Source organism: Balaenoptera borealis, assembly GCF_965194805.1.
Source record: "Balaenoptera borealis genome assembly, chromosome: 10".
NCBI lineage: Eukaryota > Metazoa > Chordata > Mammalia > Artiodactyla > Balaenopteridae > Balaenoptera > Balaenoptera borealis.
This window is the reverse complement of record NC_138874.1, coordinates 57,711,973-57,731,777: the sequence shown is the minus strand read 5'-3', so window position 1 is coordinate 57,731,777 and position 19,805 is coordinate 57,711,973. Positions and strand designations below refer to the sequence as shown.

The window sequence follows — 19,805 nt, the reverse complement described above, 5'->3', positions numbered from 1 at the left end:
TTTCTATCTTTATCTTATATATGATTGACTTTTTAGTTTACAAAGCCATCTTTGGCAGTAGCTGTAGCCCATACCCTAAATATTGTAAACCGATTATTTTTTGTTCTATAGCTGGTATGACCCAGCAGATAGTTGTAATTAAATATAAAATGCCTTTGATTTAAGACTCGTAGCTAAGTCTTAAGGCTGCTAAGGGAGGGATCCCCAACCCTCGGGCCACTGACTGGTACTAGTCTGTGGCCTGTTAGCAGCCGGGCCTCACAGCAGGAGGTGAGCGGCAGGCGAGTGAGTGAAGCTTCATCTGCCACTCCTTGTCATTTGCATTACTGCCTGAACCATCACTCGCATTACCGCCTGAACCATCCCCCCACATTGCTCTCATTACTGCCTGAACCATCCCTGCCCCCCCAGCTTTTTGTGTCTTCCACAAAAGCGGTCCCTGATGCCAAAAAGGTTGGGGACTGCTGTGCCAAGGGACTGCTTAGTGTGTTTGCCACATGCCAAATCTATTGAAAATTTTTCTGAAATCAGTATTCAGACTTTAATGCAAATTAGCATTAGAAAGGTTCCTGTCATGTATAGTTACAAATTAGCATTCCTTTCTTATTGGTTGAAAGCACATCTCATAGTGGAATTGAGACCATTTTTAAGCGGCTGCCATCAGTGACCTCAAAGTGACCATCTAGCCAGAAATGACAGTTACACTAATAGCTGTGTTAATAAGGTAAATTAAAACATTAATAATGTTTTTTTAAATATAGTGAATTGCTTTATAGACATTGAATTCACTGGATTTTTAGATCATATTGCCTTGACACATTTTCTAACCAGTTATTTATAAGATACTATTTAATGTTGGTTAACTCAACATATAAAATTCAGGTATGAGAGACATCTTTTCACCAAAGTACTGTGTAGGCTGTAGAAGAATATTATGCAGAAGATACAGTATTTTGTATGTTTCGTGTACAGAATGGGGGCTTGGGTGCAGGATAAGGAAACAGGCTTTTATATTAACATTATAATCTTTTAATTAAACGTATGCCATATATAATTTTGTTCCTATTCAAATATTTGCTTGTGTTCTTCCCAAGTCTACTCTTTTCTAAATATGCTATATTTAAATGTTATCTGAAAGTCTACATTTTTAAATTAATTAGTAATTAATTAATTTGGTCACGCTGCATCTTAATTACAGCAGGCAGCCTCCTTAGTTGCAGCTCACTGGCTCCTTGTTGCAGCAGGCAGGCTCCTTAGTTGTGGCAGGTGGGCTCCTTAGTTACAGCTTTCCCGCTCCTTAATTGTGGCGCACGGACTCCTTAGTTGTGGCACACGAACTCTTAGTTGCGGCATGCATGTGGGATCTAGTTCCCTGACCAGGGATCAAACCTGCGCCCCCTGCATTGGGATCGCAGTCTTATCCACTGCGCCACCAGAGAAGTCCCTGGAAGTCTAATTTTTTAATCAAAAGTAAAAGTCTTATTGCTTCAGACCTGTTAATAATTGAGTTTCCATGATATGTAATTTTATTTTTTTGTGCTATTGTGTAATGTACTTTCTGTTTGAAGGACTGTTAGCTATTCAGACCTGTGAAGTCCCACGTCTGTTTTGTTTTTGAAGTCAAGAAATTGCATGGAAGTAAAAACTGTAAAATCAGTCCCTTTTTAAAAACTCGGTAGGTATTTAAAAAATGATAGGCTCCCATATATATGGTATTATACTCTTTTACTGAGACCTTTTGAATTCTTTTATGACATTTTTCAATTTTGCTAGCTTTCAATGATTTAAGAAATTAGAAAATATTCAAAATTCTGAAGAAAACTTATACAAGCATTGCCTCAATTGGAGTAGGAATCGTATATCGCAAGTGTTTGAGACACAAGTAATTTCTAATATAAAAAAATCCAGTTAGAGAAAAAAATGATATAAAATTGCCCCCCAAATAAGAGAATATACACGAAAATGAGATGCTTAATACAGTAACACTCTCTGAATTTCCAATTTTAGGTGATGGAATATGAGAATAGGATTCGCGCATATTCCACACCAGACAAAATCTTCCGGTATTTTGCCACCTTGAAAGTAATCAGTGAGCATGGTGAATCTGAAGTGTTTATGACACCACAAGATTTTGTGCGATCCATAACACCCAATGAAAAACAACCAGAACGTAAGTTGCTGAAGTGAAAAATAAGATTGTGATATTTATTTCTTTATATGCTTCTTTGTTTCTCTATGTATTGCCTAAACTGTATAAGTCCATGTAATAATTATATTCACTATGTAGCTACTGAATGTTAGGCATTATGCTAGGGTTTAGGAGTAGAAAAGAGGAGCCTGTAATCTAAAGCGCTAAGGAGATTATACACCTCTGGCTGAGAGTCATTGCTTGTAATTAGACTGTTCCTGAAGGCAATGGATTACAGATGTGACTGCTGTCAAGTTACTCTTTGGTGGGATAGACAAAGACAGTAACAGGTAATTTCAGGAATGTGGCAATTTGTTAAAGAACTGGTGCTATGGCAGTATAAAGAAGGGACACTTAACTCAGTCTGGAAGTTTAGAGAATGGTTCTAGAGAATACATCTAAATTTGAATAAAAGTTAGACAAACAAAGAATAGAGGAAAGGATGTCTCATTTAGAGGAAATGGCCGAACAAACAAGTTGTGAGGAAAGAAAATAAAGGGCTTAATATTGTAAGTTAAAGGTAATTATTTACAAATGTATATGGGAGACGTGGTGGAAAAAATGACAGAGTAGGGAGCTTCAAGAATCAATTCTTTCACTGAAGCAATCATTATGCTGCCCAAAATGGATGGAATCAACTTTTTTTGGATCACTGGAATCTAATAAAAAAGTTATAGCAACCAGTGAACTGCTTAATGAAGAAAGAAGCTGTTAAATTTTGGAAAGAAAGTGTCCTGGCCTTTTGTTTACCTGCCTACCATGCCCTGTTTCCCAGCTTAGCAGCAGCCATGAGGATGGCAGCCTCCATTCCTCGTTTGGCTTACTAGTGATGGGGAGATCACTGGGAGGCAATATAGACTATTTCTGCAAAAAAAATGGTTGTGCATTTTGACTCATCTGGTAGTTTCCTGAGCTACCAGCACAAAGGCTTGCCTTTTGTTTCACCCACCTCAAGCTGAAGTACCTTTCCAGGTGTCATCTACTGAAAAAATTTAAAGGCATATACCACCTGTAGCCATTGGGCCAAGAGAGGGCAGATGGGACCAGCAGCAGACAGACTGAAAAGCCTCTGAAGGAGGAGGCTGAGGATAAAGACATTTCAGGGAATAAGAGCTTTCAAGGGCTACTGCCTGGGGAATCCAGAGTGATGCTCAAGCCAGACACATACTTGGAAAAGACTTGAGTGGGCTTGTATAGTTGTGGTCCATGCAAGAAGCAGGTGAAAGTTAAGGTGGAGTTGTAGGAGAATCTAGCTAAACATCAAAAGAAGGCCCTAGCTCAGAGCCAATCTACAAACACTAGGAGAGCTGGGTTCTGTTTTGTTTCGTTTTTTCATTCTTTTTGCCTCCAACATTTAAGGAAATCTCTGAGGTCACTTGATGGCTGCTTAGATAATAGAGCAGAAACTTCAATGATGACACATAATGAGGAATATAATCTTTGCAAAAATAGTTTGGAAAAATCACTAAACAAAGTGATGACTGTGGTCCTCAGCAAGTTACCATGTCAAACCCTGGGAAGAAGGGAGAATATGATTTCCAGAATTACCACATTGCAATATTCAAAATATCTAATTTTCAATTTAAAAAATTGCATGGCATATCAACAATAATCAGGAATGTATGACCCATTAATAGGAAAAAAAAAGAAAGAAATTGACAGAAGCCATTCCTGAGGAAACCCAGGCGTTGCACTCACTAGACAAAGACTTTACATCAACTATCTTAAATATGTTCAAAGAGCTAAAGGAAACCATAGACAAAGAACTGTAGGAAGTAGGGCGTATTATGTATTAATAAATAGAGAATACCTATAAAGAAATAGAAACTGTCAAAAGGAATCAAGTAGAAATTATTGAGCTGAAAAGTAAAGTAAATAAAATGAAAAATTTACTGAAAGAGTTCAACACAGATTTGAGCAGGCAGATAAAAGGACCAGAAACTTGCAGATAGGTCAATTGATGTCCAGTCTGAGGAGCAGAGCAAGAAGAATGAATAAAAATGAATAGAGCCTAAGATACTTGTGGGACAATATCAAGTGTATCAACATACGCATATTAGGAGTCCCAGAAGGAGAAATGAAGGCATTTCTAGATAATCAGAAGTGGAGGAAGTTTGTTGCTAGTAGACATTCCCTATAAGAAATGCTAAATGAAATCCTTTAGGCTGAAATGAAAGTATACTGGATAGTAACCAAAGTCATACAAAGAAAAATTTTAAATGATAAAGACCAGTAAAGGTAACTACATAGGGAGATATCAGTATTGTTTTATTTTTGGTTTTTAACAACCTTTTTTTCCTGTATGGTTTAAAAGACAAATTTGTAAAACAACAATTTAAATATGTTAATGTTGATTCAAACTAGATTTTTTTGAATTTAAGATGTTAATTGTACTCTTCAGGTTAACCACTAAGAAAATAACTAAAAAATATACAGAAAAGGAAATGAGGAGGAAATAGAAATAGTACACTAGAAAAAAATCAATCAAACACAAAAGAAGGCAAGATTGGAGGAATCCAGGGACAAAAAAGATATGACATATAGAAAACAAATAACAAGATGGAAGAAGCAAGTGCTTTCTTATCCTTAATCACTTTAAATATAAAAGTATACTCACAAGTTAAAAGACAGAGACTGACAGGAGAAAAAAATATGATCTAATTGTATATTGTCTACAGGAAACTCACTTTAGATCCAAGACACAAATAGGTTGAAAATGAAAGAGTACAAATAGGTTGAAAATGAAAGAGTACAAATAGGTTGGAAATGAAGGGTACAAATAGTAAACAAAAGAGAGTTGAGGTGACTATACTTATATCAGACAAAATAGACTTTAAGTAAGAAATTGTTGCAAGAGACAAAGAAGGACATTGTGTATTGATAAAAGGGTCAGTTCATTAAGTAGTTATAACAGTGCTAAATATATATACCCACCAAATGAAAGACCCCAAAATATGTGAAAGACTGACAGAATTGAAGGGAGAAATAGTTCTACAATAATGGTTGGAGACTTCATAACCCTTTTTCAGTAATGAATAGATCATTTAGTCAGAAGGTCTTTAAAGAAATAGAAGACTTAACACTGTAAACCAACTAAACCTAATAGACATGCATAGAACACTCTACTCGAGCATTAGAATACATTTCTTCTCAAGCACACATCAAATATTCTCCAGAATAGACAGATAGACCATATGTTAGGCTACAAAACAAATCTTAATAAATTTTAAAAGATTAAAATCATACAAAATATCTTTTCTGATCACAACAGAATGAAACTATCCATCAATAACAGAAGGAAAAATAGAAAATTTATGAATATGTGAAAATTAAACAATACATTCTTAAACAACCAATGGCTCAAAGAAGAAATCACAAGAGAACTTAAAAAATACTTTGAGATGAATGAAAAAGAAAACAGAACTTAGCAAAACTGATGTGATGCTGCAAAAGCAGTGGTCAGAGGGAAACTTATAGTTGTAAACACCTACATTTAAAAAGAATAGGGCTTCCCTGGTGGCGCAGTGGTTAAGAATCCGCCTGCCAATGCAGGGGACATGGGTTCGAACCCTGGTCTGGGAAGATCCCACATGCCACGGAGCAACTAAGCCCGTGTGCCACAACTACTGAGCCCGCGCTCTAGAGCCTGCGAGCCACAACTGCTGAGCCCCCACGCCACAACTACTGAAGCCCATGTGCCTAGAGCCTGTACTCCGCAATGAGAGAAGGCACCACAATGAGAAGCCCGCGCACCACAACGAAGACCCAACACAGCCAAAAATAAATAAATAATAAATAAATTTTAAAAAAATGAAATAAAAAGAAGAAAGTTCTCAAATCACTTTCCTAACTTTACACCTTATGGAACTTAAAAAAAAAAGAGCAAACAAAACCCGAAGATAGCTGAAATAAGGAAATAATGAAAGTTAATGCAGAGATAAATGAAATGGAGAATAGAAAACAATAGAATCAATGAAACAAAAAGATGGCTCTCTAAGAAGATCAACAAAATTCAGAAACATTTAGGTAGACTGACTAAGAAAAAAAGAGAAGAGAAGCCAATAACTAAAGTCAGAAATGAAAGTGGGGACATTACTACCTACTTTACAGAAATAAAAAGGATTATAAGATAATACTGTGAACAATTATATTCCAACAAATTGGATTACCTAGATGAAACAAATTCCTAGTAATACACAAACTGCCAGAAGTGAAAAAGAACTCTAACAACTCAACAAAAAATTAAACAACCCCATTAACAAATGGGCAAAGGACTTGAATAAACATTTCTCCAAATAAGATATACAAATGGCCAATAAGCAGATGAAAAGATACTTAATGTCATTAGTCACGAGAGAAATCCAAATCAAAACCACGATATACCATCACACAGGTTGGCTCTAATTTAAAAGCAAACAAGTGTTGGTGAAGATGTGGAGAAATTGAAGCCCTCATATGTTGCTGGTGAGAATGTAAAATGGTGCAGCCACTATGAAAAACAATTTCTCAGAAATGTAAGTAAAAAATTACCATATGACCCAACAATTGCACTACTAGTATAAACCCAAAAGAATTGAAAACAGGCACTCAAACAAGTCCTTGTATATGAATGTTCATAGTAGCACTATTCACAATACCCAAAAAGTAGAAACATCCTAAATGTCCTTTAACAGATGAATGGATAAACAAATTGTGATACAGACACACAGTGGAATATTATTCAAATGTGGATGAACCCTGAACCAGACACAAAAGGCCACATATCATATGATTTCTTTTTTTTTTTCATTTTTATTTTATATTGGTATATGATTTCATTTGTATGAAATATCTAGATAGATCCATAGAGACAGAAAGCACGTTGTTGGTTGCCAGCAGCTGGGTTGGGGGAATGACTGACTGCTTAATGGGTACAAGGTGGGTTTTCTTGTTTTTGTTTTTGTTTTAGAGTGATGAAAATATTTTGGTACTAGGTAGAGGTGGTAGTTATGCAACACTATGAGTGTAGTAAATGCCACTGAACTGGACACTCTAAAATGGTTATTTTATGTTATTTGAGTTTCACCTCAATTTAAAAAGGGAATAAAGAATATATGGTCAGTTCTCATTATTTGCAAATTTTGTATTTGCAAATTTGCATGCTCACTAAAACTTACTTGTAACCCCATAATCAGTACTTAATGGTGCTTTTGCAGTCATCTGTGGTTATGCGCAGTGCAGCAAAAAACTTGAGTCACCCCGTGTACATGTTCCCAGCTGAGGTCAAACAAAGTAATGCTCTGCCCTTTTGTTTCAGCTTTCATATGTGTCCTTTGCTTTGTTTATTTAGTGCCATGTTTTTAGAATTTTTGTGCTTTATCTTGGTGATTGCTGTCCCTCTTCCCCCCACCCCATGTAGTATTGACGTGCTGTCTAGTGTTCTTAAACATAAAAAGGCTGTAATGTGCCTTAAGGAGAAAATATGTGTGTGAGATAAGCTTTCTTCAGGCTTGAGTTGGCCATGAGTTCATTGTTAATTAATCAAGGATATATATAGAGAAAGAATGAATCAAATATATATATAGATATATCAAATATGTATGGAAGGAGGGGAGAGAGAAAAAGGTGTCTCTAAAAAAAAACACACATAAAATAAGTCTATGTATTGATTGGTTTAAAAAAAAACTTGTGACCAGAGGATCATAGGAACCTAACCCTGTATTTCCCCTAGGAGTAATAGGTCAATATTCACTGATTCTTTGTTCATGGCAACTTTATAGAACATAACTCTCACAATTAGTGAGAATCAGTCATATATGTTACAGTAGTAGGCTATGAAAAAGAAACTATGTGTTGTAAGGAAGGCATCCTAAAGGGGGTGGCATTTGAGATGGGTTTTGAAAAGTGAATAATAATAGTTCATTGTATACATGAGCGGGCAGAGGCATCACTCAGAGTGAGTAAATTGTGTGGTCAGAAATACAGACATGTGAAATAACAATGTGAGCTTGGGGAACCAGAAACAGTTACGGTGTTTTCTAACCAAGGAATTTATAATGTTTTGCCCATGTTTATTAACATTCACATATCTCTAGGAAAAATGAAATATTCAAAGGTGCAGGAAATTTACCGTATATTTAAATTTTTTTCTTAGGGAAATTTTCAAACATAGAAAGTACAGAGGGTAGTATAATCAACCCATATGTACCTGTCACTTAGATTCAACAACTATCAACACGTGGCCAACCTTATTTCATCTATAACCTTCTTACTTCTTCCCCTCACCCCAGATTGTTTTAAAGCCAATTTAAAGCAATTTTAAAGACACCTCTGTATGTGTCTCCAAAAGATAAGTACTTAAAAAAAAAAACAATAGTAGTACCAGTAATAACAAGAATTTTAAAATATTACAGTAATTTCTTTTTTTTTTTTTTAAAGATCTTATGTGGCCAATTTACTAGTTTTTTTTTAAATTAATTAATTCATTTCTGGCTGTGTTAGGTCTTCGTTTCTGTGAGGGCTTTCTCTAGTTGTGGCAAGTGGGGGCCACTCTTCATCGCGGTGCGCGGGCCTCTCACTATCGTGGCCTCTCTTGTTGCGGAGCACAGGCTCCAGTCGCGCAGGCTCAGTAGTTGTGGCTCACGGGCCCAGTTGCTCCGCGGCATGTGGGATCTTCCCAGACCAGGGCTCGAACCCATGTCCCCTGCATTGGCAGGCAGATTCTCAACCACTGCACCACCAGGGAAGCCCTACAGTAATTTCTTAATAGCAAATATCTAGGCATCGTTCAAATTTCCCTATCTAAAATATATTGTTTACAGTTGATTTGTTCAAATCAACCTCCAAAAATGGTCACACGCTATGTTTGATATCTCTTCAGTTTTTCTTTATGGGTTTTTCTTCTCTCTTTTTCTTCTTGCCATTTTTTCCTTGCCATTAAGCAAGACAAGTTTTATGCCTTGTTTCACATCTCTCAGCCCAGCTTTTACTTTTTGCTCAGATTATTGCTGCAGCATTTAGCAGGATAGAGATATAGCCTGACAGGAAAGACCCTCAGCTACACTATGTATCTCTTGTTTCTGCTATAGAGCATCTCTGCTGCTATAGCATGGGTCCCCTTCGGGAGCCTGCTCAACCGTGTTGGCACATGCGCACATATAGAGGTATAAAGGACTTTACTCTTTGTTGAGATTTGGTGCATAAATACTCTCCTCTCCACTGTCTTGGATGGTCAATTCTGAGGATACAAACTACATGGTTTCTTGGGTGGGCTAAGGGATATTGAGCCCTAGTTTTCTACAGCAGTAATCAGCTCAATGACACACCCTTGAACTGGCTTTCCTTCCTTTCCTGTTTCACTTTTCCTGGTCCTCCTGCACTGACTCTACTTTTTAAGAAACTCAAACTGTACATCATTTATTCGTAAAAGAATGTAAGTCATTTATATTCTAGAGTTTCCCACATTTTGGATTTTACTGATTGTATCTCCATGGTGTTATTTAATACGTTCCTCTATCCTTTGTATTTCCGCCATGCAGAAAATATGTACAAAGCAGCTGAAAGAGAATATACCAAAATGTTAACTCTCTGAATGTTGAAATTATGAGGAATTATTTTATTCTTCTTTGAATGTTCCTTGTTCCTTTATTTTCTAATAAACTTCACATGCATTCATTCAACAAGTATTGATCAATTAGCTCTGCTATGGGTTAGACACTATTTTATGTGCAGGGCATGCAGGAATGAATAAAACAGACAAAAATTTCTTCCTTTATAGAATATAACATCTTTTATAATCAGAAAGAAGGTATATAAAGTTTCCATTAATTGCATTGAATTTTAGATTTTTAGCCTTTTGAATTAGTTTTAGCACCTTGTTTTGTGACATGTGGAAGGAAAGATTAAAGAAGACGTGTGTAAGACAGAAAAAAGGATTGCAAGATATATTCCTGGGTTTTATGATGGCAAAATATTTTGTACTTGTCAAATTATTTCTAAAACCAGATGAAATCTAATATGTAACAGTAACTTTAAATAAAACTGTACTTTGCTTCCAGTGTGACAGTGAAAATGAAGCAACACTTTAGGTAGTTTACTAAAGATTATCTGGTCATTTAAGGAAGTTCTTTTTTTTTTTTCCTTTGGAAATCATTATATACTCTAATTGCTTACACACATTTTGGCATTTAACTTTGTAATTTTGTTTTTTTAATTATTGAAAGACCTGCCACACGAACAGAATAGTTACTAAATGTCTAATATGCCAAGCACATTTCTGGTTTTCATAAAAAGCCAGAATAATGAATGATTGCTTTTCTTTTAAGATAATAATCATGAGGGAAAATTGTAGTATATTAAAATGAGATTTAATGGAAAATTTGGCTTCATTTTTGTTTGCTCATGAACACAAATTTCCACAAATGTTGATGTAGCAGAAGTAAAAATATGTATTATTCCAATGTGGGTTGAAATAAAGAAAAGAGTGAGGCTGTAATTCAAATTGTAATTTGAATTTCTATCATCAGATATCTGGACTCTAGCCAGTAGCTCATATTTCAACTTTGTTTTGTCATGTCTTTCACACATACCATATCCCAGGATACCTAACAGATCTAAACTTGTAAGTTTTAGTTTTAGAACAGTTCAAAAATAATCACAAAGCCCTAAAATTAAGCAGTTTTTAAATGAGTGGAGTGCTGATGAATTTCAGTAACAAGCTGATTAAGAATAATTTTGTACTGAATACCAAAAGAATTTAGAGTAGCCATAGGTAAGTAAGAAGAACATTAAAAGGAAAAAATATGTAGAGTGTATGACTGGAATACATCTCATCTCCCTTTCTGTGCAATCTTAGTATCATCAAAACCTCTGGATATAGTGGATAAGGGAGTTGCTTCAAGCTCTGGGTCGTGCTGCTTGTAATAACCAATTTTGCGTAGCTAGCCAATGACTTGGAGAAGCAGCAGCATGGGGAGAGTTTTTAAAGTACCATATAGAAAAACTTGAGCTTTTGTCAGAGCAAAGTATACTTGAGCTTTCGTCAGAGCAAAGAGGATCTCTCTTTCCTTTCCACCATATCCCACTGGCTGACCTATTCATCTTGATCTGATTATGTCTACATGGAAGACGAAAAGGATGTGAAAAGGGGAAACACAGATCATACTGTGATTTACTTGTCCTGGACTCCATATTCTCTCTAGGATAAGAGTCATGCCCTTAATGATACCCTTACCTAGAGCACTTTTAGTTTGAGACACATAATTTTACACTCGATTGTATACAATGATTTTGGTTCAAGGTGGTGTTGTAGGAGGATCCTGAACTCACCTCCTCAAACAGACACACCAAATCTACAACTATATATGGAACAATAAGAAACCCCAGAACTAGATGAGCAACTCCTACACATCAGGCAAATGAGGAAAAACCCACACCGAAACAGATGGAAGAGGCTGAGACACAATTTCACCATAAACTCTACCCCTGGCACAGTAACCAGTGGTCAGGAGGGAACTCACAGACCTGAACTTCTACCTGAGAAGCGGGTGCTTTGAACCTCAATCTGGCATGCCAGCTTTTGAGACCTACACCTGAGAGATGAGCCCCCAGAGCATCTAGGTTTGAAAGCTAAAGAGGCTTGCATCTACAAGACCCACAAGGCTATAGTGAACTGGGGAGCATTTCTTAGAGTGCTCATGCCCGGCTGCCCCACAGGGCCCAGTGCAAAGGCAGCTGAGTGAAAAGTGCCCAGTCTTTCTGTGAAAGAGACCTATTTGCTTATCTTAAAGCATTGGCCTGAGGGGCAGACATCTAATTTAACACATATCTAGGGGCCTACTGAAATATTCTCCAAAGACAGGCTGGTGGGCTCTGTAACAAACAGAGAAACCATTCTTAACTGGCTACCACCACCAGGGCACAGCACAGAGACAGCAGACTGAAAGACATCTCCAGTGTTTCTGTGAAAGAGGCCCATTTGCTTGCCTTGAGCCTTTGGCCTAAGGGGCAGGCTTCTGGTGTAAAACACATCTGAATGCCTACTGGAATACTCTCCAAAGACTGCAGAGGCCAGTGGGAGCCAACTTTGCGTATCTTTCTGCCTTGCTTGAGGTCACTGGTATCTCCCAGAAGGGAATTTGTGTACATGTCTGGCGTCCTGACTTTTGCAGCTGGCGCCCAGGACACATCCCTTGATCACTTGACTCTGGTGGCCTCTGGGGCTTACGTTCTCAGGTCTCATAGGACTGTAACAAATGGAGAAGCAATTCTTAACTGGTTATCCCATTCCCAGGGCACAGCACAGATAACCAGCATGAAATATACCCCAGTTGTTCTGTAAGAGAGGCTTATTAACTTATCTTTATAGCTGTGGCCTGAGGGGCAGGCTTCTAATTAAACACATATCTATGGTCTGACTACAATCCTCTCCAGAGACTGGGAAGGCCAGTGAGCATCATTTTTGTGCCCTCCCTCTGCCCTGACCCAGGTTGCTGGTATCTATGAAAAAGGAGCTTGTGTATATGTCTGGCTCCCCAGCTTTTGTGGCTGCCACCCAGAGGACACATCCCTTAATAGCTTGGCTCTGGTGACCAGTGGGGCTTGTGTTCATGGATTCGATAGGTGGTAGCAAGCAAAGTAACAGTTCTTAACTGGCTATCACCCCAGGGCTCAGTGTAGAGGAATCAAACACTCATCTCCCAGCCTTCTCCTGAAAGAAGTTTATTTGCATACTTTAAAAACTGCTGCCTGAGGGTCTGGCTTCCAGTCAGCCTGAATCTAGGTGCTGACTGAGAGCCTCCCCTTTGGGACACTGATGGTTCTTGGCACTACTGGGAGCCTCTAAGAGTAAAGTAGGAGCCTCAACTACTGGGAGCCTCCAAGAATAAAGTAGGTTACTTGGACAATCACAAAGGCTTGAGGGACAACCAAGAGCTAGGGCAGGGTTGAATGATAAGGTTCAGCTTCCCCAAGAGGCCACTCCTTCAAGACTGGGAGAGGTGGCTGTTTTATCTAATGCATAGAAACCAACTCAGTTACAAAAAGTGAAGAAATAGAGGAATATGTTTCAAACAAAAGAACAAGATAAAACCTCAAAAAAAGACCTTAATAAAATTGAGGTAAGTGACTTACTTGATAAAGAGTTCAAAATAACGGTTATAAAAATGCTTAGCAAGCTCACAGGAACAATGCATGAATAAAGTGAGAATTTCAACAGAGAGATTGAAAATACATGAAAGTACCAAATAGAAGCCACAGAATGGAAAAACAATAACTGAACTGAAAAATACAGTAGAGAGGTTCAGTAGCAGACTAGATGAAGTGAAAGAAAGGATCAGTGAACTTGAGGACAGTGGAACTTATCCAGTCAGAGCAGCAAAAAGAAAAAAAGAATGAAAAAGAGTGAAGATAGCTTAAGGGACTTATGGGAAAACATCAACAGACCAACAACAGTCACATTATGGGGGTTTCAGAAGGAGAAAAGAGAAAGGGGCAGAAAACTTACTTGAAGAAATAATGTCTGAAAACTTCCCTAACCTGGGGAAGGAAACAGATGTCCAGATCCAGGAGCCCAGGAAATTCCAAGAAAGATGAACCCAAAGAGACCCACACCAAGACACATAATTAACGTGTTAAAAGTTAAAGACAAGGAGAGACTCCTTGCAAGCAAGAAGAGGCAAACAACTTGTTACATACAAGGGAACCCCTATAAGACTATCAGCAGATTTTTCAGCAGGAACTTGAAAGCCAGAGGGAGTGGCGTGGTATGTTCAAAGTACTGAAAGAAAAAAATGCCAGCCAAGAATACTTTACCCAGCAAAGTTGCCCTTCAGAATTGAAGGAGAGAGAGTTTTCCAGACAAGCAAAAGCTAAAGGAATTTTTCATCACTAGACTAGCCTTACAAGAAATGTGAAAGGGACTTCTTTAAGCTGAAATGAAAGGGCACTATTAAGTAACAAGAAACATATGAAAGTATATACTATGAATGTATTTTTGAAACATTTTTGTTCTAATGTTTTCGCCCCAACAAGGTAAGTTCCTTCCATATAAGAACCTTGTCTTCTACTTTTATTTTATTAAAAAAATTTTTTTTATTGGAGTAAAATTACTTTACAATATTGTGATACTTTCTGCTGTACAATGAAGTGAATCACCTATATGTATACCTATATCCCCTCCCTCTTGGACCTCCCTCCAACCCCCCCCATCCCACCCATCTAGGTCGTCACAGAGCGCCGAGCTGCGCTCCCTGTGCTCTATGGCAGGTTCCCACTAGCTGTCTATTTTGCACATGGTAGTGTATTTATGTCAAACCTAATCTCCCAATTTGTCCCACCCTCCCCTTCCCCCCCTGTGTCTACATGTCTGTTCTCTACGTCTGTGTCTCTATTCCTGCCCTACAAATAGGTTCATCTATACCATTTTATTCCACATATATATGTTAATACACGATATTTGTTTTTCTCTTTCTGGCTTACTTCAGTCTGTATGACAGACTCTAGGTCCATCCACATCTCTACAGATGACCCAATTTTGTTCCTTTTTATGGCTGAGTAGTATTCCATTGTATATATATACCACATCTTTTTTATCCACTCATCTATCGTTAGGTTGTTTCTGTGTCTTGGCTATTGTAAATAGTGCTGCAGTGAACATTGGGGTGCATGTATCCTTTATTTTAATTTCCTGCAGTGATGCTGAGTATAGAGCAGGTGTTGGCCAGCTACAATGAACTTCCCTGTTTCTGTATGGCCCATGAGCAGAGAATATTTTTTACATTAAAAAAAATAAATCACATGAGGAATATTTTGTGCTGCCTGAAAATTATATGAAACTCAAATTTCAGTGTCCATAAAAAGAGTTTTATTGGAACACAAGCACACTCATTCATTATGTGTTGTCCATGGCAGCTTTTGTACTATGATAGCAGAGTTGAGGAGTTCCAACAGAGACTATAAGTGGCCCACAAAGCCTAAAATATTTACTATCTGGCCTTTTACAGAAAAATATTTGCTGACTTCTTGTGGAATAATAAGAAACAAGGGTTTCTTATAGTAAGAAATAAGGGTCTCTGCCCCTGGTTCCTGACACCACTGTCCTTAATTTGGTGTTTATCATTCTTTTTTATTTATTTATTTATTTTAATTTTTGGCTACATTGGGTCTTCGTTGCTCCGTGCGGGCTTTCTCTAGTTGCAGTGAGCGGGGGCTACTTTTCATTGTGGTGCTCAGGCTTCTCTTGTTGCGGAGCACGGGCTCTAGCCACATGGGCTTCAGTAGTTGTGGCACAGGGGCTTCAGTAGTTGTGGCTCATGGGCTCTAGAGCGCAGGCTCAGTAGTTGTGGTGCACGGGCTTAGTTGCTCCCTGGCATGTGGGATCTTCCTGGACCAGGGCTCGAACCCATGTCCTCTGCATTGGCAGGTGGATTTTTAACCACTGTGCCACCAGGGAAGTCCCTGGTGTTTATCATTCTTGATGAAGACTATAACATTCATGTATATCCATTGTCCTTCCCTAGGGAATGATTGTATTCATCTCCTAGCATTGAGTTTGGACCTAACCATGTGATTTCCTCTGACCAATGAAATGTGAGCAGAAATTATATACATTATGTTCAAGCAAAAGCTTTAATAGTCAGTTTGTGGTTTGCTGTGTTCTCTTTTACCTCTGCCATGTTCCAAATAGAGGTTGCTGCCCTGTCAGCCTGGATCCCAGATTCAATACCATGTGAAGCAGAGCTGTAGCCAGTATGATAGATAGGTAGCATGAGCACTATATAAACCTTCCTTGTTGTAAGCCACTGAGATTTTAAAGCTGTTACTGTAGCAGAACTTAGCCTTTTCGAGCTGCTACATTTCCCATGCTTTTTTTATATGTTAAATATTATGTTTATATGTGTGTGTTTGTTGACACAAGTAGCTGTTGTTCTCTTATTTTCACTGCTATATGGTTATGTATATCAGTTGTTTAAACTTGTATAAATATGCCAGTATTTAATTTACCCATGTTCACGTAGATGAACATTTCCAATTTTGTCAGTCAGCTATTGCTGTATAACAAACAGCCATATAAAATGTCAGTGGCATAAAACACAAGCATTTATTTACCTCATGCATCTTCAGGTCACAAAGGGTGTGCTCTGTTGATCTCAGCTGGCCTTGCTTAGATAGGCTAGGGGCTGGCTAATCTAGGCTAGGTCATCTCTGCTTGATGGTTTTGTCAGATTTGTTAGTTTGTTCTATATGTTTCTCATCCTTTTTAGACGAAAGGGCTATCTGGGATATTATCCTCTCATACTGTTGGCAGAGGTGCAAGAAAGCAAGCCAACGTCAGAAGTCCATTTTAAGGATCTAGTCATGTCATAATTGCCAGTATCCCATTGGCCAAAACAAATCACATGGCTAAGCCCAAAGTTAAGGGATTTTCCACAGAGGTCAAGGAGGAGGAAGTGAAGATTTGAGAACAAAAATCTAATATGCCAGTGTTTTTTCTGTTGTAAACCATACTGAAGTGAACATTCTTCTGTATGTCTCCTGGTGCATATTTACAAAAAGTTATTTTCAAAATATATACCTGGAAGTTGGACTTGCTGGCCCGTAGGATACCCTCTTCAAATTTGCTAAACATTGCCAAATTGATTCCCAGAGTGGATAAAATAATTTATTTTTTCTCCAAGAATGTATGAGTTTCCTCCTTTGCATTCCTGCCAAGACATGGTATTATCAGACTTAAATTTTTAGCAATCTGATGGAAATTATTGTATCTGGTTTTGTTTTGCATTTCATTAGTAACTAGTAAGGCTTATCTCCAAATGTTTATTGGCTGTTCACATTGCCATGTGTATGAATTGCCTATTTATCTTCTCTACTCACTTTTCTATTTGATTTCTTTTTGATTAGTAAAAGTATTATGTGTATTCTCTATTGGAGTCTGCCATATATATTGCAGATATTTATTCCTAGTCTGTGGCCCATCTTTTTATTTTGTTTCTGATAATTTTTAATATACAGAAGCTGTCAGTATTCTCAAACATACCATTCTTCTCCTTGGTTGTACTGTCTGCTTCTTTTTACTGATTTATTAAGGTGTAATTAACATAGAATATCAGCATATATTTAAAGTGTTTGATGAGTTTTGATATACTAATCGCATGTATATGCTAGTGAAACCATAAGCACAATCAATATAATGAACGTATTCATCACCCTCTAGAATGGTTTCATACCCATTTGTAATCCTGCCTTCCCACTTTTTCCCAGGCAAGTCCCAGGCAGCCCATCTTTCTGTCTTCCATATCCTTACTGATTATCTGTTTCCCTTCTCTGTCAATTATTGAGAGAAGGGTGTCGATCTCTGACTTTATTTGTGGATTTGTCCATTTATCTTTTCCATTCTATCAGTTTTTGCTTCAAATATTTTGAAACTCTTATTAGGTGAATACACGCTTAGGGTTATTCTAGCTTCATGGTGAATTGACCCTCTTATCATTATATAATTGACCCTCTTTATCCTTGCTAATATTTTTTTTGCTCTAACGTCCACATAGTCTGATATTTATGTAGCCACTCAGTCTTTCTTTTGATTCATTTTTCATGATGTATCTTTTTCCATCGTGTTACTTTTAACCTACCTATATCATTGTATTTAAAATGGGTTTCTTATGGACAACATATAGTTGGATCTTGTTTTTTATCCAATGTGACAGTTTCTACCTTTTAATTAATGTGTTTAGATGATTTATATTTAATGTAACTGTTGATATGTTTAAATTTAGGTCTACCATTTTATTATTTGTCTTCCCTTTTTTATGTTCTTCTTTTACCCCTTCCCTGCCTTCTTTTCAGATTATTTGAAGATTTTTTAATATTTCATTTTAATTGATTTTGGCAGGGGGGTTTGATGATATTTCTTTGCGTATCTTTAATTTAATGGTTGCTATTGGGATTATAATATACATAGTTAACTTTTCACAGTTTGCTGAGAATTTATAATTTTACCACTTCAAGGGGAATATAGATATCTAACCACTATAAAGATTTCTCCCCAGTTTATGGTGTAGTGTCATACGTATTACATCTACATATGTTGAAAACTCTGCCAGACATTGTTTTAAGTTTTTACTTCAACCATCAAAATAGTCTGTTATATATATATCTAGATATTAGCTACTTCTGTTGCTCTTTATTTATTCCTTAAGTTCCATACTTTCCTCTGGTATCATTTTCTTCCCCCTTGAAGGACAGAACATCTGTTAGAGCAGTTCTGATGGTGATGAAATCTCTAGGTTTTCCGTCATCTGAGAACATTTTTATTTTGTCTTCATTCTTGAAGAATATTTTCACTAAATAAAGAATTCTGGGTTGAAGTTCTTTTCTTTCAGCACTTTAAGCTGGCTGCTTCAAAGATTTTTTTCTTTGTTTTTGGTTTTCAGCAGTTCAATTAAAAAAAATTTATCTCTCATACCTGATGAACTTGAACTGTACTTTTGCTGACTTACGTAAGCTGAAAATATAATTATTTTAATAAAATTTTAGGATATTCTTTGGGTACATTTTTTAGGATAAATTCTAGTATTAAACTGAAAAAATGAATCTCTAAATTTTTGAGAGATAGCTGGGACTTCTTAAGTAAAATTGTATAGAGTTTCCATTTACTTAAGCTCTAATTTATAGATATCAGAATGACATATTTGATTGTTTCACTTTTGTCTTTTGGCAAAATGAGTAGCTATCATCTTTAAAATAAGCCTCCTTTTAGATATTCACTCTGAAGCTTAAACTGAGACTATTCTTATAGTATTTCTGCATGTTTACATTATTTTTGCCATGGATTCAAAAAGACAGGCAACTGCCACCATTTAAAAAGATTGTTAGACTTAAAATCAGAAACAATCGTTTAATCCTTTTGAGCGTCAGCTTTCTCATTAATGAAAAGGGGGAGATAGTGTTAGCATTAAATGACTGTGAGAGTTCTTTGAAGAGAAGTCTGAGATTCATAGAAAGCACCCTAGGGAAAACAGCATAACATCCAGTGTTTCTAAGCTGGGACCCAAAGAATGAGGGTGGAGAAATGGAAGGATAGTCATTTGATTATATTTTCAAACTACACATGCTGTGTTTTTTCCTTTCTTTCTCCATACTCTCCCTCCCCCCCAATAATTTGGCCTATTAGAATCTCAAGAGGAGTAGTGAGTAAGGATAGCGTGAATTCTTTCATCCATCCACACTTTCCATACTCCATCCCCAACCATGTTAAGAATTGATCTAATCCAACCATCTGCTTCATTTGACAGGTAAAGAAATCTAAATATAACAAGATGAAATAATCATTTCTTCCAACTTGAAATTATGAATCTCTTGGCCTACTTTATGTCTGTATTTGCTTCTATTTATTTATTTAGGCTGCTCTGGGTCTTCCTTGTGGCACGTGGGCTCTAGAGTACACGAGCTCAGTAGTTGCAGCGCACAGGCTTAGTTGCGGTATGTGGTATCTCAGTTCCCCGACCAGGAATCGAACCTTGGCCTCCTGCATTGGGAGCATGGAGTCTTAACCACTGGACCACCAGGGAAGTCCCTGTATTTGCTTTTAAATGAAGGAATTCTCACTACATGCCAGGCTGTCCTTACATGCCCCTCCTTT

General features: G+C 37.2%; 1 protein-coding gene across 2 annotated transcripts in view; it reads left to right on the top strand.

Annotated features, from left to right (window-relative positions):
- Positions 1-19,805, top strand: part of MICU1 (mitochondrial calcium uptake 1) — a 215,715-nt gene that overhangs the window by 52,082 nt on the left and 143,828 nt on the right. For both annotated transcript variants that reach the window (XM_082406888.1, XM_082406887.1), the window contains exon 4: positions 2,008-2,170. In XM_082406888.1, the coding sequence (XP_082263014.1) occupies positions 2,008-2,170 (163 nt within the window). The remainder of the gene's footprint in view (positions 1-2,007; positions 2,171-19,805) is intronic.